Below are 26,008 nucleotides of genomic sequence, written 5' to 3'. Positions count from 1 at the left end.
AAAAGTTTCTGTTTTTCTCTCTCACTCATTTATCCATACATGTGTGTGTGTGTGGGATTGAGAGAGATATAGATGTATATATATGCGTGTGTGTGTGTATATGTGTGTATATGCACTGGAAGAAGGAAAGGAATCCACACCCCCTGTTTCCTCCCCTCCAGCCCCCGATGCAGAGGCTGCTGAGCAGAGCCGGAAGCGCCTGGTCTTGCGAGGCCTCTTGTTTGAGAAGGCGGCGGCGGCGCCCGGAACTCCTCCGAGAACAGGAAGAACGCGGAGCAGGAGCGCCACGTGGGTGCTGGTGGCCCTGGTCGCTCAGCATGGGCCGTTCAGGCAAGCTGCGGTCCGGCTCGGCCGGCAAACTGAAGCGCTGGCGCAAGGGGCACAGCAGCGACAGCAACCCAGAGGGGCGCCGCTACCGCCTGGCAGCCCGGGGTCGCCTACTGGCTCCCCGCACGGGTACGTGAGCTTCGGGTCGGGCAGGCCGTACGGAGGGGCTGGAAGGGGAGGCGGTGGCAAGGGGGGAGGCTTCAGCCTCATGCCCCTTCTTGACTGTGCTGTGATGGAAAATTTTATACTGTGGTTATGTATTATGTACTGTGCACTATAATGCATGTGCCATAATAACTTTCTCTACCAGTGGTACGATAAAAGGACTATACAACTTTCTATATATACTATTTAACTTAACCAACATATGTACTATTTAACTTTCTCTACCTGTGGTCCTATATATGCACTACGTAACTTTACATACATACTATATAACTTAACCAATATATGTTCTATATAACTTTTTCAGCCAGTGGTGCTCATACCACCAGTAGTACTTGAGGTGGTATCTGGTGGTACATGCGGAACCCTCACACCCCTACCACCCAGCAGCGAGACCAGCAATGCAGCACAACAAGCAGTAGTAGCAGGATTGGCTCAGTGGGCAGAACTCCAGTGTGTACTTTTCATGAGCTCAGAAAAGCTCTCCAATCCACCCTGAGCCCCTTGCCTGTGTTTGTTGCATTGCATCTGGCTTCCCCATCTGGAAGTAACTGTCAATGACATCATCAGCAGTTAACTTCCAGTGGTACTTCCAATAGGTGGACTGTGTGAAGTGGTACAAAGGGGGACAAATGTTGAGAAACACTGTTGTAGTACATTATGTACTGTGGTCTTGGTGTATATAATGTTACACTGAGGAGATGTGGCTTCACACCCTTGTTCATCCATAAACATCACTGGACAGGGTTTGAGCCAGTCACTTGGACTTAGTTTAACCTACTCCACTGCTTAGTCTAGTTCTCAGTTCCTTTGAGAAAGGGTGGGATAAAAATGAAAGAAATACTCTAGGATCTGGTCACCCAAATTAGTGACTCATTGTTACCCTGCACATGCCTGATCTTGTCTGATCTCAGAAACTAAGCAGGGTCAGGCCTGGTTAGTATCTAGCTGGGAGACTGCCTGGGAATACCAGGTGCTGTTGGCTTATATCATAGTCTTTCAAGACTGAAGGTTGCTAACCATGTGTCCCATTGGTTACTTTTAGCTGCCTTGTCCCCAGGTCTTTAATTTCAGTGCTAATCCTGATTTGCTTACACATCATGGAAGTGTGCAATACAACTGTGTGTAATTTTGTGAAAGGAGAGGTGTAGTTTGCCTGGTATGTTGCATGTACTATGGAAGTGATGGTTCTCTCCCCCCCCCCCTTTTGGTTCTGGTATATGCAGAGCTGCTATTGAGTCAATGCTAATGGATCTTTGGATCAACTCAGTAATCTACTTGGGTAAAATTCCTTAGGTGTTTTCAGAGTTGAGTTGCGCAACTTTTCTACATCCTGCCAAGTTGCATCTGTGATTAACTGGGTTCCTGCCTGTGACAGGCATTGCGCACATTTTCTGAATTATTGCTCTCTGTCCCCTGGATACCATTTTATGCCCAAGCATGTACAGGATCCATTGGAACAATGTCATTTGTTCATCTAATTGAGGAAGCAGTGTTCCCATTCTGAGGGCTAAATCTAGGTCATAGTCCCAGAGCATCTTTTGCTTTAGTGGTCTGAGGGTAAATCCTTATATATTCTTTAGTCCTGTATGTACAGCAGGAGAGTAAAAAAAATTACTACACAACATATGTGCGTTTGTAGATTAGGTTATGTGCATTAAGGGTTAAACAACCTGCTATATGGGGAAGAGCCATGGTGGCATGAGTGGCTGGTAAAGTGAAACTTTTTTTTTTAGGTGGGCCCACTGCTAAAACAATTGAGAACCACTGGTTTAAATTATTTAAGATGCGGGGGAGGGGTTGGCCATCACACACACATTCCTGCCAATTTAACAACTGCTCCCTAACTTGCTGGAGTGGGAGAGTGTGAGCGCTTGCGTGTCCTAATTGCATGAAGAGCAGGTCAGTCAGATAAATATTACCCAAAACAGTCCATCAAAGGACAGGAAGGATTTCATTTTTCAGAACAAATGCAAAATGTCATTCTCAAAGCAACAGGTGCTGAAGTGGATGAGGAAATGCAGATCTGTAAGGCTGGTTTATGAATGGTTGGGATTCTTCTTGCTGTATGCCTGTGCAATGAGTAGAGGGCAACAGCGGGACAGAGAGAAGCAAAAGAAGAACATGGAGAGGCAAGACATTGGAAGGGATGATCTTGAGTCTACGGTGACTTGGTATCAAGTCAGTATGTGGTTTTGGGGGGCTGTGTCCATAGGCCCAGTCTTGGTGAAGGTGTCTGGGTTGCCTGAGGACAACTTGTTTTGCTACTCATAACTATCCCTGGTTAGACCTTATATAGGCACAAGTCTCCATCCTGATAGAAATCCATGATAAGGGTTCGGTCGTCCTGAATTTGACTGAATGTCCATCTTCTTATAGAAAACAGCAACTTGACTGTGGATGCACTGAAACTACACAATGAGTTGCAGTCATCAGGACCTCTGCCTGCCTTACGGGATGGGGAAGGCACCCAGCTTCGCATGGAAGAGGATGACAATGCTGAAACTGCTAAGACACACAAGTCTTCAGCCACCTTCCTGAGTGGCTTGAGTGACTGCACCAACCTCACCTTTGGCAAAGTTCAGCGCCTCTGGGAGTCCAACTGTGCTGCCCACAAGGAGGTAGCGTAACGCTTGCTCTTGTGATGTTAGAAGCAGCCTTCCCTGTAAGCTGTGTGGCTGTGCAGCTCTAATTGAAGCCCTGTGCAGCTTCTTGGCTCTCCAGAGCTCAGTGATGACATCATTGCCAAGAACTCCACAGCCACCCTTGGCTGCCTGCACTCCAGGGGAAAATTAGAGGAACATTGACCTGGAATCCTATTTAGGTGCCTGCTGTTCTTTGGAGAGTGAATATGTGAGGCCTTCTCTAGAGCACACCCTTTTTAGCTCTGTATATTTGAGTGTTTGTCTGCAGTGACAAATTCTGACTGTGAAGAGAGCTTCTTCCTGTGATTGCCACTGTAGAGCCTGACAGTGCTCCATTGCCAGAGAAACCCTCATCTGCTTTCTGTTCATGGGAAAGGGATCACCCGAGTAAGGCTCTAGAATTTTGGACAAATGAAGGGGGGAGTAGAATGTTGGGAAAGGGCATAGGAAGAAAACTTAGTTAGTAACAGTTGGAGAGGTGAGGCAAGACCTGAGGGAGGAGACAGAGAGAAGCAAAAAAGAACATGAATAGAAAAGACATTGGAAAGGAGGATCTGTGGCTACTACTCATGGCAATTATGTGCTACCTCCGGATTCAACAATAGTATGCTTCTTAAGTACCAATTGCAGGGGAGCACTGGTGGGAGAGAAGTATACTTTGTGGGATTCTCAGAAGCAGGTGGGGGAAAACAGAATTCCGGATGAGATGGCCTTTAGCCTCATCCAGCTGAACTCTTCTTGTATTCTTATGATGAGAAAGTGAACAACAAGCTACACAGCTGAAAGTACTGTGACTGAAGCTATCCTTTGACTAGCAGCAGTTAATGAACACTCACATAACCAGCAGTGGTTTGGGATTAGGTCTTTTGTAGAGGTTTGTGTTTAATTCATTGGTGTAGCTATTAGTTAATTGGACATGTTAACTAACCATGTTTAGATAGGAAATAAATACTGTAGTGTTGATATACAGTAGACCCAGAGAGATTGTCCATCTTCTCAGCTAAGGTTGAGGAGATGCAATATGTTACCCTACCCTATTCTCGGAAGGGAAAGGATAGGGCAGTGGCGTAGCTAACCAAGTTGCTGCCCAGTGCAAAAAAAATTCTGTAGCCCCCCTCCCGGCAATGACATCACATCTAGTTAATTACATTGGGTCTTTTTATTTGTTAAAGTGAATGAGAAATGTTAGCTAATGTTTTAAAATAGCAAACACTTGTTGGAAGTACTTATTGCACTTTTACAGCGCAATCTAGTCATGTCTACTCAAAAGTCCCATTGTTTTCAATGGGGCTTACTCCCTGGTAAGTGAAGTAAGGTAGGATTGCAGCCATACACAGTTTGAGATGTGCAGGAGGGGACTGGAGACAATCATAAGAGCCAGCAGCTGACCTTTAGGAAGTGGAATTGAGGAATTATGTGAATAAATGATGAGGCCAAACCACCTGCTGCTCAGTGCTCCTGCTGCAACTTGCCTCCCAGGTTGCTGTGCCTTGCTTGCTACCCTCTTCAGGTTCCTGCACATGCGCAGGTAACCTATCACAGTCAGCCAGCTCACAGCCCAATCCTCTGCATGTCTACTTGGAAGCAAACCCAGTCTAGTCAATGGGACTTACTCCCAGTAAAGTGGGGAGAGGATTGCAGCCTTGGAGCCCAGTCCTCTGCCTGTCTACTTGGAAGCAAGCCCAGTCTAGTCAATGGGGCTTACTCCCAGGAAAGTGGGGAGAGGATTGCAGCCTTGGAGCCCAGTCCTCTTCCTGTCTACTTGGAAGCAAGCCCATTATAGTCAATGGGGCTTACTCCCAGGATAGTGTGGATAGGGTTGCAGCCTCAGCGCCCAATCTCCTGCATGTCTACTCAGGAGCAAGCCCTACTGGCTTAGATTGTGGAGACAATTGGGCTGCTGCAGCCTTGCCAGGAGGATAAGGGGGCAGGCAAGTAGAGAGAGGACTGTGAGGAGCAGAGGAGAGTAGGCGGCGCAGGGCGGCGGGGGTGAGCAAGTGGTCCCACTGCACAAGGGGAACCCCCTCCTCAGTCCAGGCTGGGCTCCGCAAGGGTCTCTGGGGGCTATGCCTGCCTATCGGGGGCTCCATCCCTCTCTGCTGACTGACACACACACACACACACACACACACCCAGTATCCTGATCAGCATCCAGCAGCCCCCCCCCAGCACACTTCTGCTCCACTCCCCACATGCCTCTCTTGCCATTTCAGCCAAATAGGGCCTCAGGGGTCAGCATGTTGAGCAGGACAGATGGGGGTAATCATGGAGGGAATGAGGGCTGGCAGGTGCATGAAAGGAAGACTCTGAGGTCTGTGCCTGTCTGTGCCAGCATCTCAGCTGCGGGAGGGGGAGAAGGCCAGCTCCTCGTGCCTGCCGCGACTTGTGGTTGTGTATGGGTTGTGCCTGACTCTTGAATTTCTTGCAGATTTGTGCAGTGTTGGCTGCAGTCACAGAGGTGATCCGGGCACAGGGTGGCACAGAAAGTGAGTCAGAGTATTTTGGTGCACTGGTAAGTGTCAGAGTTGGACAATTAAATACTACCTGATGGTTGCAGGGCACTAATATGTGAAGTCTAGTATGCCTGCTATGGTAATTGTACCCTGAGATAATGTCATGCTAAACCTCCAGTGTTGAGGTGGGGGGGAATTTTCCTATTCAGATAAGGATAGTGGCCCCCAGATGCTTCCTTTTGTCACATGCATGTTAGCGGGCAGAGGTATTGCAGTTTACCTTGTGTTCTAGTCTGGCTTGGGTATAATGAATTGTAGGTTTGCAGCAATGGAAGTCTTTGTGACTTTGCTTGGAGGAATGGTTTATCTAAACACATTTGCATTATGGAGTCCCCGGCTGCCTCTCTGATTACTTCAATCCACCATACCATATCTTCTCAGATGACTACTCTAGAAGCTGTGGAATCCCCTGAGTCCCTGGCTGCTGTAGCTTACTTGCTGAATCTGGTGCTGAAGCGGTGAGTTCTAGGAACATGAGAAGTTCTGATCCAGACCAGTGGTCAACCATAGGATGCTTAGAGAGACCTTGGAACAGCTGGGAGTGCACATAGAAAATTCAGCATTGTCCTCTTATTTCCATGACCAAGGCTCTGTCAACCTTGGAATGTAGCAACTGAACTTGTTTGGTCCTATTGTGACTTTATTTTAATAAGGGTACTTACAGCCCAAACCTATTCAAGTGCTGCACCGATGTCCCATGGACAGGTGCAATGCCCATTATATCCTAAGTCTGTCCTGGCAGTGCCACACAAATGGTGCACCAATACTAGCACAATACAGGCCAAATTCCAGGCCTTTCCTGTCAAAGTAACACTGGTGCAGCCTGTTCCATTAACACCTCAGCATCATGGAAACATCAACTGTTATCTAAGAAGCAGCGTGTTTTGATGCCATCCTGCACATACCTGTGGTAACTTGTGCTAGTGACTACTTGTGAGAGCTGGTGTGATAGCTGCCATGTCTTCTGAAACAGAGTGGATCATCCAAGGGCTGGAAGGGTAGGAGTGCAGAGTGCCACCAAGCGAGTCTAATTGCAAAAGAATGAAATTATTGAAAGCAAAGCTGGTGGTGGTGGTGAATTTGCTGCCATTTCTCCTTGCACTGATGCCCTTTGCTTTCCACACCCCCAACAGAGTACCAGGTCCTGTACTGATCAAGAAATTCTCAGATACCTCCAAGGCCTTCATGGGGATCCTTGGTTCGCAGGCCTGTGGAAGCTCTACCTTGGCCCTGCGATGGGTAAGTGTTCAGGAGGGCATAAACTAGGAGCATGATGAGCATCTGGATGTTATGATTAACTGATCTCTTTCTCTAGTGTGACATGCATGTCAAGGAAGTAGAAGCCCATAGTTCAGTGACCCTTTGGCCCAGCTTCTTAGGTTGTTCCTTCCCTTGAGCCAAGTGTGTGGAGTAGTACAGGACTGAAGTAAGATTTTTGTTGGTTTCATAGTTTCTGGATGTTCTTTCCACACTTAATGGTGCCAGATGCATCAAATTGAACTGGCTAAAGCTTCTCCAGTAGCACTGGCAGGGACGTTTCTTAACATCCAACTTGTACGACGCACTAAGCTCTGGTAATACTATGTCAGTCCTTATTCTGTCTCACTGCTGTCAGGTGCTCTCCTGTCTAGCCACATTGCTGCGAAGACAGAACCTGGTAGCCTGGAATTACCCTGTGACAATGCAAGTTTTCCATGGTCTTCTCAGCTTTACTGTTCATGTCAAACCCAAGGTGAGTCACCGGAGGTGTGGTTCATTCAAGTCCCTTGTCCTACCCTGCACAAACCAGTTGGTTTCACTTCAAATGGACATGCAACAACAGGAACATATTCCATTATGGAACTACTGGAATTGGAAGTATGCTAAATCCCAGTTTTGCTGCTATCTCACACTGTTGTTCTCTTTCAGGTTCGCAAGGCTGCTCAACATGGTGTTTGCTCCATCCTGAGAGGCAGTGAATTCCTATTTGGAGACAGGGCTCCTTCACACCATCCAGCTGCATCTTCTACTGCCAAGTTCTGCATCCAGGAGATTGAGAAAGCTGGAGGTATTGGGGGCAGGAAATTCATGTGATGAGATACTGTTGCATTATGGTGATCAGATGTCTACAGTAATCACCATTTTGAAAATGCAACTGCTAACCTGCAAAGTGTGCTGGTACTTGTGCAAAAATACATTATGAATCAGTCTCTTTCTTAATTGTGTGTTTTGTGGAATTACTCTGACAGCTCAGTTGTAGAGTTACTGACTCTATCTTAATGGAGCTGTCAGAATAATTCCATAAAACACACAAGGAAGAAAGAGAGACTGATTCATGGCAGTAGAAGATGCAGCTGGATGGTGTGAGGGAATTCTCCTTGGTTATACGGAAAGTCCAAGCAAGCTGAGGGATCATTGTGACTGACCTGTATTGTTTAGGGGGACAACCACACTGAATCTGTCTGATTCCACCAGGTGCTAAAGAGGCCACAACTACTTTGCATGTACTTACTCTGCTGCGGGACCTGCTGCCCTGCCTGCCTGCTTCATCTGTGAAGTCTTGTTGTGAGACTCTCCTTCGAGTCATGACCCTCAGCCATGTGGTAAGTCCCCCTTGCTGTATTGATAGTGACTCCCTGGTGCTGTCTTTGCATTTGGGATTCTACATGGCCTAGCTAGAAGGCCAGAACAGAGCTCTCTAGCTATCAGTGGAGAATAAGGCATGAATGGACTCTGGGGTATTGCCCATGGCATGATTCTTGTGGCTTGGACAAGCTATGTTCTCAATTGTTTTCTTTTGGAGAAGGAAATAGTTGTCCTTTCCTCTTGGGTGGAGCATTGGTTTGCCATGTCTGGCCTGTTTGGGAGGAGGGGAACTGGATGTATCTGGTACACAAAAAGGGCTCTCATTTGCATTCTTTCCCTTCAGTTAGTGACAGCATGTGCCATGAAAGCCTTCCACAGTCTCTTTGTCGCCCAGCCACCCTCCTCATGCCTGCCAGCTGAGCTCAATGGCCAGATCATCACAGTGAGTACTGCAGAGGTCAAACCAGGTGAGGGTGGAGCATAGCCAGCCCAATGGACCCTTGAGTAATGCTGTCTGTTCTGCTTTACTAGGCCCTATATGACTATGTGCCAAATGAGAGCGACCTGCAGCCTCTGCTAGCCTGGCTGACTGTCATGGAGCAAGCACATGTCAACCTCGCGAAGTAAGGAGTGGAGGTTGGGATAACAATGGGGAAGGCTGGGGTTTGTAGTGTCTACCCCACAGTGGTCCATAATGAAACCTTTCCCTTGTAGGCTACAGTGGGATCTATGCTGGGCTCATCTTTCACGCCTCTTCAGCACAATCATGAACTGCTTCCTTTCCCCTCACACCCAGGTGGTATCAGCTGCTGCCCAGACTCTAAAGGTACTGAGCTTTTTCTTAGTGTCAGCTATATGATGAAGAAATGGCAATTGTTTGGGTTTGGTAGCTTTATCTGAAATACAAAGAATGGGAAGCAGCTGTGGCTGAGCCTCTTATGTTGGAATTTATGTGTCAGCTGGGGCTGGTGTCAGATTACATATCTGTCTGTATTTGCACCCTGCAGGTTTTGCTGAATGAGTGTGTGGCCCCTCATGTGGCAGAACTGGGACTGGTTTCCTCCGTTACTCCCTCTGGACCTGCTGCCCACATCTGCAAGATGTTCAGGTAAATGAAGCACCCAGCTAGATTAGGGGAGCCACAACTTGTGTTGCCTTGCAGCTCCCCCCCTTCTTTTTTGAGTTCTTGCAATTCTTGGCCACCTTTTGAATAGAAACTGCTTTTCTTCCTATAGAGCAGTGGAAGAGGGTCTGACATACCGGTTCCATGCAGCATGGGCCTCTGTCTTGCAGGTTGTGAGGACTTTCTTTGAGGCTTGTGGAAAACAGTATCATCCCATCATGCGCAAGGTAAGGGGACAGGTGTGAGGTGGAGGCATGCTCTGCAGATGGCAAACAGGGCATTACCAAACCTCCATCACAATGAGAATGTGATTGTAGGACCTAAAGTAGGATAATAGGAAAACTGCAAGTTTCTGAGATAAAAAGGCACTCTAGAGATGATTAGTTTCTAGCCTCTGAGTTAATAGTTTGATGATTCAAAGAGGCATATATTGGGGGTGCCCCCTGTATATCAAGTTGTAAGTTATGTGGAACATGTGCAATTTGAGGTAGTTTCTGGGCCAGCCCAAGACCTCCTGCTGCCTGAGGCAGCATGCCATATTCTGCTCCCTTACCTAATTATGAGCCAGCTTCTATCCTCCCACTCTCCAATGATCTGGCTTAGCACTCTCCCCCTTCCACATTTCTTTTTCCTCTGTCTCTCTCCCCCATTTCTAATCTGGGGAATGGAAAGAGAAAGAGGAACAGTGGAGGGAAATTGGTGGAGAGAAATGGGTGCCCACCACCAAACAGCTGCCTGAGATGACTGCTTTAGTTGGCCTCATGGATGGGCCAACCCTGAGTAGTTCTCACTGTGATTTTTTTCCCCTCTGTTCCTTCTGCTGCAGTGCCTAAAGTCTTTAGCTGATCTGCGTGGCTCTCCATACTTTCCTCACACCACATTGCTTGACCAAGCTATGGGGGCTGCAGTTGCAACTATGGGCCCTGAGGTGGTGCTTCAAGCTGTGCCCCTAGATATTGATGGTACAGAGTGAGTATGACCTCTTCCTCTCTGGGCATCCAAATGGCCAAGGCCATCCAGAATTGGTGGACTCCTGTCTACAGTCACATATGTACAGTATTTATGACTCTTAACTTTCCCTTCTTCTCCTTTCAACATGTGATACTGTGTGTTAACAGCTGCCTGCCTGAGCATTTGTTTCCTTTCTATAGCTGCTGTCATCCCCAGTAGTTCTCTTGGGGAAAGAATGATGAGTTTGCTCAGTAACTGGGAAAAAGGAGAAATCTGAGGCTCAGCAGTGACCAAGAGTCATGTCCCTTTACTCACAACCTCTAGTGCAAGCTTAATGAGACATGTTATTGTCCAGGTTCCAGAGGCTGCTTAGTGCCATTAAGCACCTGGAGAATTATGGCTCTCTAAACCACTGGCATACATGGAGGGGAATTGGGGGAAAATGCCCCAAGAGGCACCCTGTGGGGAGGGGTGAGTAACTGCAACCCTTCCCTTGCCATTTTTTTCTCTTTTTTTCCAGACATGTTTTGGAGACCTATTAAGGGCTGGAGAGGCTGCCTGTGGCTTCCCAGCCCCAAGAAGGCCTTCTGATGCATTCAGAATGCCCCAAAACCGCACTTACGGTTTTCTGCAAAAACCAGAAGTGATTTTTTTTTTGGGGTGCGGGGCAGCATTTTGCTGGGACCAGGTTCACAATTGCTCTTAACAGCCATCTTAGTCGGGTTTCATATGGATTTCTGATATTTTATTTTTTTGCACCATCCCTAGTCTGGGAATAGTGCAAGTCCTTGTTTGAGAGGAGGGAAGTCCAGTCTATCTAGAAGTATTAAGCCTGATTTGAATCTACCTGTGCGCCTGTGCTTTGCAGCATCCAACTGATCTAAATAGTTCTTGAATTTAGTTTTAGACTGAGTTGGCATGTTCACTGTATGGAATGTTCACTGAATGGCACATTCACTGCATGTTCGCTTTTCATACCTCCACTGCCTTAATGAAATTCTTGGGACTGGAGGAAAAAGTTCTGGGAAAGGCATCTGAGCACCAAAACAGCAGTGCTTCTTGAATCCTCTGATTTTTGTGCTTTCTTCTGCTTTGCCCCCTCATAGGAAGACATTGGATTTTCCTCGCAGCTGGCTCCTCCCCGTGCTCTGGGATCACATTCATCATGCTCCCCTTGCCTTCTTTTCCAGTTACTTCTTGCCACTGGCTACCACTCTAAAAAGCAGAGGTAACTGGGAGTATATGTGGATCAAGCCCAGACTCAAGCCCAGGCTCAAAAATTAAAATTCAGTCTTTTAAGCCAATGCTCTTAAGAGATACGTGTTTTTCAAATTTGGATGTAGTCAGTGCAAAATGTATAGAAGTGAAAACTCAGAATTTCAGGTTTCGTTTTGGAGGTTTAATTTGTTCTCAGATTGTGGTATACAGAGATTTTTGTATCTCCTGCTTTGAATTCAAGAAGCAGAAATCCATCCATCAGATTGTATGTGTTATTGTTGGATACTGAACAAATCCACACAAATAACTGTATTGGCTACACGGTATAGGGTAATGTGCCAACATGTTTTCTTGTCACCTGGTGAGATGTTGCAAGCCATGCAATCTCACAGCACACTGTCTCCATTCTTTTCTGGGCGAGCCTCTTTCTGTTATAAATATTTACATACTACTTTAAGCAAAAAAGTATAAAACAGTTTATAGTAGATACGAAAATAAAAAGATGGTACCTTGTGTCAAAAGAGCTTGCAGCCTTTTAAAAAAAAAACAAAAAACCATATTGCCTGCTTGCCTGTCACCCTACAGTCAGATTTCTCTTTTGCCTTCCTGCAGCCACAGAATTTACCCAGCTAGGACAGGACTTAGAAGCCAAGATCTATGATACATTGCAGTGGCAGGTAAGGAACTGCCCCACAACCCTTCATTTCATGTGTCTTCTACAGCTGTGATGGGAGTGCTGTTGAGTGGGGTATAGCCACGTGGTGGATAACACCTTCCTTGCTCTGCCCTGCAGATATGGTCCCTGTTGCCTGGATTCTGCACCCACCCCACAGATACGGTAGCCTCATTCAAGGGATTGGCACGTACCCTGGGCATGGCTATCGGTGATCGTCCTGATCTGCGGCTGATAGTTTGCCAAGCTCTTCGCAGACTAATCAACAAGGGCTTCGAGACAGGTAAGGGTGATATGTGGACAGAGTGCTTACCAGGCTTCTTCTATCAAGGTCATTGTGGCTGGATCATAGGAAGCTGCCTTGTACTGAGTCAGACCATTGGTCTGTCTAGGTCAGTAGCAGTTCTCCAGGGTTTCAGGCAGGAATTTTTTTTTTCTGCCCTTTCCCTGGAGCTGCAGATAGACCAGTTCTGCTTCATGCTGGAGAGCAGAAGTGAAGAGAGGAGGACATTGACTCATGTCAGTTCATAAGAGCTTACCAGTTAGTTCTTTTGGGGTGTCCTGTGCCTATAGCATATGGAACACCATACTGTGTGTGTCTCCTGTTTCCATTCAGATGGCTGGAGAACAGAGTCCTCAAGTAGGTGGCTCCTCCCACTTGTTCCAGCAGGCAGGGCTTATACACATTACTTTGGAATCTTCTACCCTCACCATTGAGAAAGTAACTGCCCTCCTTAGTTTCTGTTCTGTCATTGCAAAGTAAGCAGGGCTACTGAAGAGCTCCCACTCTAACTTTCTTTCTTAAATCTGAGCAGCAGACTGGAAATCTTTCTTCCCATTTGAAATCTGAATGAGGTAGTTGGGGCAGGATAAGAGCCTGCCATTATGAAAGCTTTATAGCAAGGAGTTCCCCACACTACATGCGCTTCTGTCTGTCGTCTTGGGATCTTTTTTCTGTCCTGGCCAAGTAGAGTGTGACATACAGTGGTTCTGTGAGCTGATTTCTTAGTAGTGCACTTGGAGAGACAGTGTTGTTGCAGGGTGATCTCTCTTTCATCCCCCTCATTTGTGTCTCCCCACTGGCAGATGCCGAGCGGGCTGAGGTTGGACGGTTTGCAAAGAACTTCCTGCCCATCCTCTTCAATGCCTATAGCGAACAGGGTGATGCCAGTGAGAGCCCTGTGCACCGGCGCTCAGTGCTGGACACTATCCGAGCCTACTTGACAATCACTGAACCACAGGTGAGCAAAGGTTTGTGAGCAGGGAACTTATTTATTTGTAACATTTATTTTCCACTCTTCAGTGGGGGGGGGGGGAATCCAGACAAGGTTATCGGATTCTTTTGGAGTACTGTGGTGGAGAGGGGAAGAGTCTTGTGTCCTGTCCAGAGTGTGATGGGTGATAGGAGAGGGACTCTCTTGGAGTGACACTCTTTCTTTTACAGATGGTGCAGGGGTTCCTGGGCAAAGCCAGTGAGAAACTGACCAGCCCTGATAGTTCAGAGTTCACCAGGTAAAGTTAGAGTTCACCTGACCTTGACTAAGATATGAGACCTAAGAAACAACACAGTAGACCTTGCTCCATGCTCAGGAGCAGAATCCTAAAAACAATTCACTTAGTATTCATTTGTACTACTTGTGTCCTCCCTGCTGCAGGCTTTCTATGTTGGATCTTGTTGTAGCCATGGCCCCTTATGTTGATGAACCATCTCTGCATGCTCTCTATGGTACCATCCAACCCTCCTTGCAGGTGAGCTGCTCTCTGGTAGTGGTGTTGGTGTGGGTGGCCTGGCCCATAACAAGCTCCAACCTTCATGTCATTCATTGACCATCACCTCCCATGTCTGCCAACGGCTACCAAATATATATCCCTCAAATTGTGGATATGTATATAAAATTAGAAGTGGCAGAATTAGTTGTTTTGAGTTTACATAAATTGAATCCACTCTTACCCCTTGAAACTGCATTAATGCTTTAGGATATTCCTGTATAGGATCCATTACTGTCCTAATCAAGGAAGGCCCTTGAGATGCCAGCTCTAACCACTGATCACCCTTGTTTCATGCTGAGTCCTGTTCCAGGTTCTTTGCCCCATAGGTGACCTTAAATGTTTTCTGAGCCACGTGGGAGCTGCTTATCCATAAGTAGCTTCTGTACAGCTAAGAGAATGCTTGTTTGTCTGAATCACCCAAGTACATGGGATGGGAGCTTTGTGGCTGCAAAAGCAGACAAGCTTTATCTCTCGAATAATCTGTCTGGCCCAACCTTTTAGAACAAGGACCACAGGATACAGAAGAAGGCATATCGAGTGCTGGAGGAGGTGTGTGCCTCTGACCGGCCAGCGTGTCAGAACTTTGTTCAAAGTCATCTAGAGGAGCTACAGAGGGCTCTGCTAGGCTCCCTGCCCAGCGCCACCTCACCTGCCAAGAGGGTAAGGAAGAGGTCTGAGGATATGGAGTGCTTGCTATGCCACGTGAGGTGGAAAGGATGCTGAGAATGGTCTTGTGAGAAGCATGGTGGATGGATGTAAGGGGATATTTTTGGGTGGTGTTCTGCCTTCCATCATTAAACCTGCACTCTCTTTATTCCCAGCCCCGTCTGAAGTGCCTCTTCTACATTGTCAAGCATCTCACAGCAAACCATGAGGATTTTGTCACTGCCCTTGTGCCAGAGGTGAGACAATAAAAGGGCAGGAAAAGAATATTTGCCAAGGTCTGCTGAAGAAATGAGAAGATTAGATGATGTGTTGCTCATTGGGAGAAATATTGCTCCGGTGATAGCATATTGGATGTGTGTGGAATTGAATCTTCATCTCCGAACAGGGCCAAGTTAGCTCTAGGGCAAGGGTTCAGGGCACAGGGTAGCTCTGTTTAAGCCATTTCTACCCAGCATTGCATATATGCAACAGGGATCAAATGTGTACACCTGCGCACTGGGCAAAAATGGGTTAACTGTATTTGGAAGCCCCATACCTTGTTGTCTCACATCTTCCATATATAAAGATGGGATCCATGGCAATGCAGCCAACCACTTGCTAAGCTTCCTTCTTTCTCAGCTTGCCTCTGTCTTTTGCAGTACAGACAGTGTATTGTTTCTTATGCTGAATAAGTTGTTAGTACAGTGTGACCCTGGTATCTGCGGGTCCAGAATCCACAGATTTGACTTACCACAGCTGCCGGGACGACTCACTGCCAGGTTGTGCAGAGGTTCCTTTCTCCTCCCATCATGCTGCATTCTGGGGCAAGGCTGGGAGGAGAAAGGAACTTCTGCATGACCCAGAAGTGGGTCTTTCAGTTCTAAAAATAGCTGTGGAGGCTTGGAAACGGTGCAGTTTGGCCACAAAAAGGTTAAGAACTCCAATTTTGGCATGTCTTTTTTTTCTTAAGCCATTTAAATTCAGGCTCTGGTATCCACAGATTCCATATCTGCGGGAGGCATTTCTTCTCTTCTGTTTTATGATAAACAGTTATAGTATTTGTTGTGGGAAATTTTAAAGGAGCATGGTGGCTATAAGCTCTGGCCTGAGGAAACTCCTAGAGCTCTGTTCTGCCATATGGTTGCAGGGAATGGGCAGTTGGCATGTTGAAAAATATTTTGTTCTCTCTAGGTAATACTCTGCACCAAGGAGGTGTCTGTGGGTGCTCGCAAGAATGCTTTCAATCTACTTGTGGAGATTGGTCATGCCTTCCTACGCTTTGGCCCTACTCCAAATGGTGAGTCCTAGAGGCCCACAGTGACAGAAATAGCTAAGTTTGACTAGTAAAAGCAGTTGTGGCCCTGTCCCTGAAGCCGTGTTGGTAGCTAGCTGGGTGCAGTTTGGACATTATGATAATTTTTTTTATTAAGGCATATCAAAGGAAGACTTGCTTCTGAGGATAGTGGGAGTGCCCATACTGGTTTTGCAGTTAGCAAGCTTCACATACAGTGTTAATTGGTTCAGGACATCTTGATTGTTAGATGAACCACAGCTGTGGGCTTCAGGATGGGAGGGGGCTGTCTGCTGGAAGTTTCGTTGGGTCTGACTACTGATTGGCTCATGGTTAAGAGTTAGGTATAAGAGAACACAATCCTAACCAACTTTCCAGCACTGAGGTAAGGGCAATGCAACTCTGAGGTAAGGGAGCAAACTTTTCCTTACTTTGAGGAGGCCTCGGTGACTGCCCCCCAAATGCAGGATGCAACACATGCCCCATTGGGACAGCTATGCCAGTGCTGGAAAGTTGGTTAGGATTATGCCCAGAGTTACCTATTTTTTTTTTAGAGTTTTTTGCTCTTAGCTTCTGTCTCGCTTTGTGACCTGGGACGTGGCTATTTCATTTCAGCATGGGCGGCGCTGGCTAATGGATTAAGATCTGGAGATGTAAATTGAATCTTGGTGAGGGATAGTGTTAGCAACTAGGAGTTACCTTTTTCTTGCTTTAAATTGTTGTGTGTTCATGTTCTTTATTTCTGTGACTTTGAAGTGCCTGTCTTTGTGTATGTAACTTATTTGAATGTTAAAATTCTGTATGCTTATAGTTCTGTTTTCATTGGGTACAGAGGGGATCTGGTTGTATCTGAATCCAGTCTTAGCCTTTTGAGGATGCCCAGCTTAAGCCTGCTGCTTGATCCCGAGGCCATAAGCCAAACCTGAGCCCAGGGTGGGACATGAGCCATGCTTGTCATTAAGTAATTCGTGTACTTAAGAGAAATTTTGGAAAAGGGGATAGAGGTCTGCCTGGGAGTGGTTGGGGTTAATAGGTCTTTGACCCTGGCTAAGGGAACTTTTACACCCACATTGGGCTGTCATATGACAGTGATGGCCCGCATCACCCTACGCTTCCCATCCTCCTTTTGTAAAGGCTGCGCTATTTCTTGTCCACCCCTTCAATGCGGCTTATGACCCAGCATTCATTGTGTTCCACCTCCAGTGTTTCATTTGTCCCAGTCGCAGTTAAATCCCACCAGACCTCATAACCAGTGGTGGTACACAGCTATCAGATTTCCTCCTTGATGAATTAAGAGTTCCCCCCCCCCATTGCAGGTTTTTAATCAGGCAAGGATTACAACTTTTCTTTTTTATTTAGTGTTTTCTGTTTTTGAAGGGGGGTGTGGCACAGGGATGTATGTGTGTTTGAACTACTTTTTGATTTTTTCTTATGGAACTACTAGCTACTACTTTATTGACTGCCTGTATTTTATGGTGCTTTTTGTGACTGATTTTGTGGCTCTATGAGGATTTGCTGCTGGTGGTTTCTTAATTGGAGGATAGGCAGTATTTTATAATTTATTTTATGCTATGTGGGGTTTTTGTATGTAATGGACAGTTTTATGTGCATTTTCTTTGATTTTATGATCTGTGTTTTATTGTAAGTTTTACATTTTTTAATATTTACTGTTAGCCACCTTGGACGTCCATAAGCATGAAAGAAAGGGGGGGGGGGTGAAAATCTATTAACTAACCTTGGCTGCATTGTATCAAAATTTGATATTGAATTGCTGAATCCTGAGACCTGAATAAATTATGCAAGCTTAGCAGATTTGAACACATTTGGCTATTCTGTATCCTTCTGTTAGCTGTGGAAAGGGACAAGCTGTGCAGAATACAAAACTCCTACCATCTGACAATTAGAAATCCTGTTCAGCTAAGCTTTTAGCTTCTGAGATTTCATCCAGCATTGCCCAAACGTTTTCAAGATTATTCATGTAACCATAAGAACTAGTTGCTGCTATTACTGTTAGATTTTCACACAGTCAGGTATTTTGGCTGGTTTGTTTTATCCAGACCAAGTCCTTCCCAAGAACCTGAATTGCCTGGTTTTTATCCTATAAATATCCTATAAAAATCAAGTCCTTCCCAAGAACCTGGATTGCCTGGTTTTTATCCTATAAATACTGTCACTGTTATTATAATACACAGAGGCTATGTGACTGTGGCTCTTTGTATCACTTTCCTGCCAGTGACTGAATGGAGCCTTCCCTAGCTCTCTTTCCTGTCCCGTTCTCCATATTCCAACTACTAATATTTGGCTGTTCCCTTTTTTTTCCTCTGATTCCTCACCACCACCACACTGAACTCCAAATTTCTTTTGGAGTTTTTTTTTCTTTTTCAAAATCCCTGAACCTTATCTCCAGGTTACCTGCATTTAGACAACTAATTATTATGACTTTCTTTGTCTACCTTTTTTGGCATAGGCTTTTCTGTACCTTTTTGCGGTTTGTCTCAGTGTGGAGATGCTCTTGGCCCCAGTTGCAAGCTATGTAGGGTTACTGATGGCTTTTTGCTGGTAATTTGGGATGCACCAACCTCCAACATTTCATCTCTCTAGATGCCATGCAGCGTTATCTCCTCCTGATCTATGCTGGCTTGACTGGCTCTGTCACCATGATCAGCTGCACTGTGCTGGCCCTTGCGCGCCTGCTCTTTGAGTTCAAAGGTAAGAGAATGGGATGTTAAAAACAGATTTGAGATTGTTGTGGGTAGGGTGTAGGAGTTTCTAGCAGAGTGAAAAACAAATGGCAGCGCAGCAGAAACTCGAGGCTAATGTCCAAGGCAGTCCCTCAGGAGGCTTTGTAAATTGCAAAGAAGCACTCGACACGAAAAGCTGGGTTCCATCACCAAGGTATATTATATACAAAGGATATTTACCATAACATGGTCGAACATACAGCAACACACATATGGCTTCTCGATTCCTATGCCCCCCAGGAGCGTTTGTCTGCAGGCTTGTTTTATGCGCAAGGCACGCCCACAGTCAGGTGCACAGAGTTAGCAATCAGTAACAGCTGCTACTTGCTATTTGCTACATGCTACAGACAGGCTATTCAAACATAGTGCTTGTCACATTTCCTCCTGTGCACAGGACCTGAGTGATTTCCTGGATTCAGACCTCAACAGTTTAGTACTGAGCTTCACCCTGGGTTTGGCTGGGAGGTACCAAATGAGATTTTGCTATGTGTGAATGAGCATTCCTGCACTTTCAGGGTTCCCAGCAGCAGGCCAGGTTTGAAAATGGTGAGGTCTCATTATAAATGTAGGAGATGGGTGCTACTGAACAGAAGACTTGCAGGTGTTGTCTGGTAGCACACCAGAGGGTGCTGTTATCTATGCTGTATGCTGATCTGTATGTATGTGTAGGAGAGAGTCTTTTGGGGTATGCGTCTCTAAATTTATCTGTACCACTGCAGAACATGTCGGACCAGATGCCCTGGAGCAGCTCATACAGCATGTCTGCCTCATGGTAGGCTCACGAACACGGGATGTTGTCAAGTCAGCCTTGGGTTTCCTCAAGGTGGCACTGTTGCTCCTAGACACAGCGTTGTTGGGTCGGCACATGCAGACAATGGTAAGATGGGGGAAGCACACTGGGAAGACAATGGGAAGGAGGGCCTGGGGGTGGAAAGTATTTCTTACTTGCACATGTTTTGTGCTAAAGAAAGGGAAATGGAAATGTATTTTCATTGCACTGTCAGAGCTTGATTCTGCCTCACAGAAAGCACTCTGGAATGTCATCCTTTGTCCAGTCCCTATGATGTATCATATCACTTCTAGCAGCTGGACAAGAACATCCACTTCTTAGACAGCTGTGGAAACCCATCTCAGTGGGTAGGCACCAAAGAAGCTGCCTTATATTGAGTCGGACCATTGATCCATCTATCCTAAGGTTGATGGTGCTGACTGGCAGTGACTATCCAAGTTTTTGGACAATAACTTTTCTCTGCAGTACCAGTAGATGCCAGGGATTGAACCTGGGACTTTCTGCATGCAAAGCAGATGGGAGGGGAAGGTGCATGGCGTGTAGGCTAATCAGTTTATTTCATGAAAGGTATGACTGTAGGGAGTTGCTCCCCATCTTCCCAGAACTCTTAGGCTTGTGCTTTGATTACAGCTGGAAGCCATAGGAGCGCTGACAGACGACATGAGGCGGCATTTCCGCATAAAGCTCCGAAACCTTCTCTCCAAACTGATGCGCAAACTTGGGTTCGTATTGGGGGAGGGTGTTCACTTAACATACCCTTCACTTAACATTCCTCAGACATGCATTACTCAATCTCTGCTCACTCTGGAGCACTTGCTTCCCACAGTGATTGATCTTGGACTGTGGCATCTCAGAATCACACACGTCTGAGACTGAAGTGTTGCGAATGTCAGTAGCGATTGTAGCCAGGCTACAAATTTTGGCTGGCCTTGTTAGCCAGGCATTACTTGTGATAACTCACTTCCACCTCTGTGTGTCTGTCAGGTGTTAGAAGCTAGTTAAGAGGTTCAGTGAACTATGTTGAAAACTCCTCGTATTCCCATACATGACCTGTGATGAATTCTTGATTCTGTCTGTGATTGGGAGCAGGGGAGAATAGAGAAGTAAGTTTCTGTGCCACTGATATCTTCACTTTCCAGCTTGGAGCCTTTACAGGCCTTGCTCCCGGAATCTTATCGGAAGGTGCTGCTGAATATCCGCAAAGCTGAGGCAAGGAAACGCAAGCGGCAAGCTTTGAAGCAGGCAGCAGCCACTTCAGCAGCAGAAGAAGAAATGCCAGTGCAGGCCAAGGGAGATAGGTAAGAAGTGGTGCAGGGAGTGACAGCACGCCAGAGTTGAGGTTAAAAGATTTTGCCTTAGTAAAACTGGAACAGGAGAGAATTGTGGCCTCTGAAATACTTTGGTACCAGAAGTGTGCTCCATCCTTTGGGCTCTCACTAATTGTGTACTTGTGCTGCCTCTTATGTTCTTGCTTGCAGCATAGAGGAGGTGCTGGCTGACTCAGACTCTGAATTGGAGGGCGATAGCAAGCGAAGTGAAAGAAAACAGCCCAGGAAGATGCTACGGCAACGAGATCGGGCCTGGCTCAAAGAGGGAGAAGGCGATGAGCCCCTCAACTTCCTGGACCCTAATGTAGCACAGAGGGTTCTGGGTAAGGAGCAGTTTGAAGATGGTACATCATCTGTCAGCTTGCGGTCTTTGTCCTGTTCAATTCAGTGATAGGGAAGGTGAAAGGGATGAGCTTGTGCCGGGGTAGATGGCTACCTTGCTTCTTAAGTCCTTTGTGCTCTTTTTTACCTGTTCATGTAGCTACCAAACCAGTCACTGGCCAGCCTGGAAAAGTCAGCCATGACTTCAAGGTATCAGCTGATGGACGCCTCATCATATGTGAAGAAGAAGAAGATGAAGAGGAAGAAGGAACTAAAGGTACCTGGGAATAGGGCCCAACTGTTGGCCTAAAGTATGCAGTTGAACAGTTTTTGGTTTGGGTAATAGACCATTGAATTCTCAATTTTAAATTCTGATAATGGTTAGCATTCTCTGTGAGTTCAAAGCACTTTACACATATTGCTTTAACAACAACCTTGTAAGCTGTGCTGGTACTATTATTAAAAGCAAAAGCAAGGGTGAGTAGTTCAAGTGACTCTGCCCAGCGACAGCTTCTTGGGGAATTCTGTATGTTAAATTCTTCTGTTTTTAAGGAAAACACAAGTGGACAGAAGAATACTGCATACAAAAATCTCCAAATTGTCACTATGGAAGAGTTATTCAAAATGAATTTGGTGGAATCGAAAGTTATAAGAATTAAGCACACTTTGGGGTTTCACCTGGTTGTTTTTTTTCTAGTATAATTCTCACTAGGAAAAACTGGCTTTTAAGGTCACTTAGAAAGTACATGTGTAAAACTAGGTATAAATTGGGAGCTTCTGGCTCTCGTACAGTAGCTCTGATTCTAGATCCTTTGCCCAATAAGCCTACATTAACCTCCATTACTCTAGTGCCCCATCAGCATGTTCTGCACTCAGCAACGAAGTTCTTTAAGGGTGCAATCCAAACTGTGCCCTGAGGCAATGCAAGTTCCTTGCGCAAGCCTGGAAGTGTCGCAAAAGTGCTGTCGAGCAGTTTTGCGCCATTCGGGGAAGAAAGAACAGCACAAGGATGTGTGCTGGCCTCCACATGCCAACATGAGCTCTGGGGATGGTGAGTTTGCATCGGCCAAGCTTAGCTGGTGCAAGGGTCTGGGGGAGCGTGAGGAGGGTGGGGAAGAGGTGGAAGGGAGGCATTTTGGGGGGGGTAGGTGGGGAGCAGCAGGCAAGGCCAGGATCCGGCAGTTATGCTGGATCCTAACCCCATTCCCAGGCAGCCCAGTGCAGTTCCTAGTAGTCCCATTGGAACTGCAGTGGCTCTCCCTGGGGTAAGGGGAAAAGTTTCCCCTTGCACTTTGCTGAGCCTCTGGCTGCCTGAAACTTGTGCTGGATACAGTGCAGGCCTATTGTTCCAGTGCAAGTTAGGATTAGGCTGTAAGCGGAATAAAAACTTCTTAATAACTAATGTTCCTAATGTTGGGGGTGGGAGAGGAAAGAAGTGGTCTCTTGAGGCATCTTGCCAGCGACCCCAATGGGCTTAATTTGTGCTTGACTGATCTGTTATGCTCTCTGCTTCAGGAGTGGATGACGAGATGGCAGATCTAATGCAAGAAGTTGGTATCCGGAGTGTAAGTAAAGGACATGGGGAGGGTGGGAGTTGGGATAACAGGGATTCTAGATATCCCCTTTGAATGTGGGGAACATTTGTAAGCTGCTGCCAAGGTGGTTTGCTCTAACAAGCTGAAAAAAACTGAGCTCGCCTATCAAAAGTATCTGTTAATGCTAGGAAACTGAGAAGGCCTTGAACCCAGGTGGGAAGTATAGTTTTACTGCAAGTGCCTACACTAATGTATGATGTTTCTCTTGCAGAAGAAGGCTCGGAAGCGTCGGTTCCGGGAAGAGGCAGATGATGAGGAGCAGGGCACTAATACACAGTCACAGTACAAAGGTAAATGTGTTTTCTCTGTTAACCTGCGCAGGGTGCTGTCTTCCAATTATCTCCCCCCCCCCCCGTTCCATCTCAAGGCAGGGAATATGCAAATGAAGCAAGTTTTAAATCAGCTGTTGGGAGCTGGCTCCTCCCAGTTTTAATCCTGCCCGCCTAAGAGACATGATGTTCATCAAAGTTTCTCTCCATTATTCAAAATATGGCCTTTTTTCTGACTGGAATAATTTTTTTCCTGGTGCTTTGCTTACCAGCAGGAATGGAAACTAGCCATTTAATATTTTTTCCGTTCACCTGCTAAAGGCTTAGAGCACTGGCTCCTAGTAATTGTAAAGTCCAGGGAATGGCTGGGTGAAAACTTTCCTTGCAGCACAGGTGAGAAGTCACAGCAAGTATCTTCCACCATTCAACACCCAAGCCTAGTCATTCCTGTTTGTTCTCTGCAGCTGGAGGATCTGGAATCCATCGGCCTGTTGGCAAGGCTGCAACAGCTGGAATAGCAAACAAGGCAAAGGTAAGATCATAAGATGAAGAGCTAGGATTCATGGCGGTTGTCACAGCCAATCTAATTATATGTATGAGAATATTCTCTTCCAAATCTTCCTCATTACTGGGTTGAAGAATTGAAGCTTGCATTTGTGATATCCTTGAGGACCACTTCCTGATTATATGGCACAAGAGTTGAGGTGTCTTTCTTCCTTAGAGCTGTTTGTTATACCCTAGCACACAGTCCATCGACCCTACCCTAAACCCAAGATTGCATGTCAGCTCTGTCTTAAGATGGATCTCCATATTCCTAATTAAGCCTGTCACTTTCAGAGCACGTATGGTCCAGAATCCTCATTCACTCGGCACTGGAGGGATTCAGAAGTTGTACCTTTGTATGACTGTGGATCATCATTTTGGGTCTGAGGGCTACACCATGTACACCAGTCGGTCTACCTGCCACTAAGAACTGATCCCTTTCTGTTTCTATAGAAAGGCAAAGGTGACTTCAAGAAGAAAGGCCAGTTGGATCCTTATGCCTACATCCCACTGAACAGAGCCAAACTTAACAGGAGGTATGTTACTGGACTGGGTGGTATTTGGAGGAAATGCAGGCAGCGCTGGCAAGGTTGTTGTTGTTTGGCCAGGCTTCCTCTTTCTGTAAAACTCTGTTACTGGCACAAGTTGGAGTCGTGTTGTTTGAAACTGGTTATGATCTCTTCAGAGCTCTCCAGCTGGGAGGTGCTCTTCAGCAAATGTGAATTTTCCTTCATCACTAGTACACCTGCCCTGCTGGCTGCCAAGCTCTGACAACCAAATGTTCTCTCTGGGGTACATGTACATTTTGCCAGCTTTGCTGAAGGCAGGACTCATTCTAACCCACATCTCCTTCTCTGGCAGGAAAAAGGCAAAACTTCAGGGACAGTACAAGGGCCTGATGAGGGGGGCCCAACGTGGTGCCCAGGCCGGCAAGAGGCATTGCAAGAAGTAGCCCCATGTCTGAAGGAAAGTGGTCTCATCAAAATTCGCCTAGGGTGCAGTTCCTGTTAAGGCAACTGACTGTGTGGGTTTGGTTGTTGTCGCCTCGCCACCCGAGCTGCCCTCTGCAAATGGAATGTTATCACTAGTCCTGTAATCTGGTGTGTGTGCTTCTAGGCAAAAAGAAGATTAGCTGAATATGTAGATATCATCTTGGTTCCTCCATCTAGTATTTATGAAGTTGGGGCACTCTCTCCAGAGAATGTTGCTATATTTCTCTACAAAACTGTGTGGTCTTTACCATTGCTGGGGGGGGGGGGGAGAGGCAGACATGACTGCTTATTGTTATGAACTTTTTGAGCAATAAAAGTTGATAATACGACTAAGTCTATTCCTCAATACAACCAACAGAAACTAGTCATGGAACTGCTGTCATTCTACATCTATCTACCTTCTTTGGCTTGAAGAGTACCAGAAATAACAGATTACCCAAATGAAGACTGTTGCTTCTGGGAAATCTGTAAGCTTCAAAATCTATTCTATGATAGAGGGTGAGAATGAAAGTGAGCATTGGATGTTACTGAAAATAGGAGGTGGGCATTTGATCGGTGTTTCCCAACGTTTTAGCAGCGGAGTCAATTTTTTTACCACAACCTCTATTAAGACCCACCTAGTTTTATGAAACTTGTAAAAGGGAAAAAAAGTTTCCCCTGCTAATTGGGCAAGAGGCACTTTTTCAAGTGGGTGCTCCTCTTTTTAGCAGGGAGAGAGTAACTGGCCCACCTCACCCCAGCACTGTCTGTTCTAGTGGCTGTCTGCTGGTGTTCTTTTTGCATCTTTTTAGATTGTGAGCCCTTTTGGGACAGGGAGCCATTAGTTGTTTGATTTTTCTCTGTAAACCGCTTTGTGAACTCTTAGTTGAAAAGCGGTATATAAATACTGTTGTTGTTATTGTTGTTATTGTTAAAGTTTCACTTTACCAGCTGCTCAAGCCTCTGTTTTTATCCTATTTACTATGTTGGGGGGACCACCTTCTGGAGTGTTTGAACTTCTTGTTAATCAGATTGGAACCGTTCTAGTGGCTTTGCATTCCCCTTTATCTTCAACAAGAGCTGAGGCATGTTTGCCTATTCATGAGTAAATGCTCACATGTGTCTCAATTTCGTTTTCTGTAGGGTTCAATATATTTTCCTTGTCAGCTTGGGGTGACCTCCTTCTTGAGCATTGTTTGGGGCCTGTGTTTATAGAATTGGGACCATTTTGGTGGTGGTGTGTTCCTCTCACAACACTCCATCCTTCAAAGTGGACTGAGGCACAGTTTGCCTACTCATGAGTAAATGTGCATGTGGCTCAGTTTCACTTTCCATAGGGCTCATTGCTGTTTCTTGTCAGCTTGTCAGTTTCAGTTTCAAGACCCACCAACAATCAGGTTGTGACCCACAGTTTCGGAAACACTGCAGTAGATCATGGAAGGCCAGAAATCTATCAAAAATGAGAAACACTGGCTTCCAAGCCAAGACTTGCTCCTTGCTCTTCCTTTTTTAGACATTTTCTTGCTGTCATGAGAGCTACAAATGTAGGTTGTAATTAATTAAA

General features: G+C 46.1%; 1 protein-coding gene across 1 annotated transcript; it reads left to right on the top strand.

Annotated features, from left to right (window-relative positions):
* The first annotated feature begins 282 nt into the window (after window positions 1-282).
* RRP12 (ribosomal RNA processing 12 homolog) lies at window positions 283-26,008 on the top strand. The gene is made up of 34 exons (XM_066619293.1): window positions 283-456; window positions 2,872-3,113; window positions 5,566-5,649; window positions 6,032-6,108; window positions 6,784-6,889; window positions 7,266-7,382; window positions 7,559-7,697; window positions 8,105-8,232; window positions 8,559-8,657; window positions 8,747-8,838; window positions 8,930-9,041; window positions 9,223-9,323; window positions 9,451-9,565; window positions 10,165-10,307; window positions 11,396-11,517; window positions 12,120-12,184; window positions 12,301-12,463; window positions 13,267-13,421; window positions 13,625-13,692; window positions 13,836-13,929; window positions 14,452-14,610; window positions 14,772-14,852; window positions 15,787-15,892; window positions 18,488-18,595; window positions 19,347-19,504; window positions 20,048-20,139; window positions 20,557-20,715; window positions 20,896-21,068; window positions 21,227-21,343; window positions 22,582-22,631; window positions 22,873-22,951; window positions 23,395-23,462; window positions 23,927-24,009; window positions 24,335-26,008. Exons 1-34 carry the CDS (start codon window positions 318-320, stop codon window positions 24,423-24,425), a joined length of 3,885 nt encoding a protein of 1,294 aa, XP_066475390.1. The 5' UTR covers window positions 283-317; the 3' UTR covers window positions 24,426-26,008.

Source organism: Tiliqua scincoides, chromosome 3 (genome assembly GCF_035046505.1).
Source record: "Tiliqua scincoides isolate rTilSci1 chromosome 3, rTilSci1.hap2, whole genome shotgun sequence".
Classification (NCBI taxonomy): domain Eukaryota; kingdom Metazoa; phylum Chordata; class Lepidosauria; order Squamata; family Scincidae; genus Tiliqua; species Tiliqua scincoides.
This window is presented reverse-complemented; position numbering and strand designations above follow the sequence as displayed.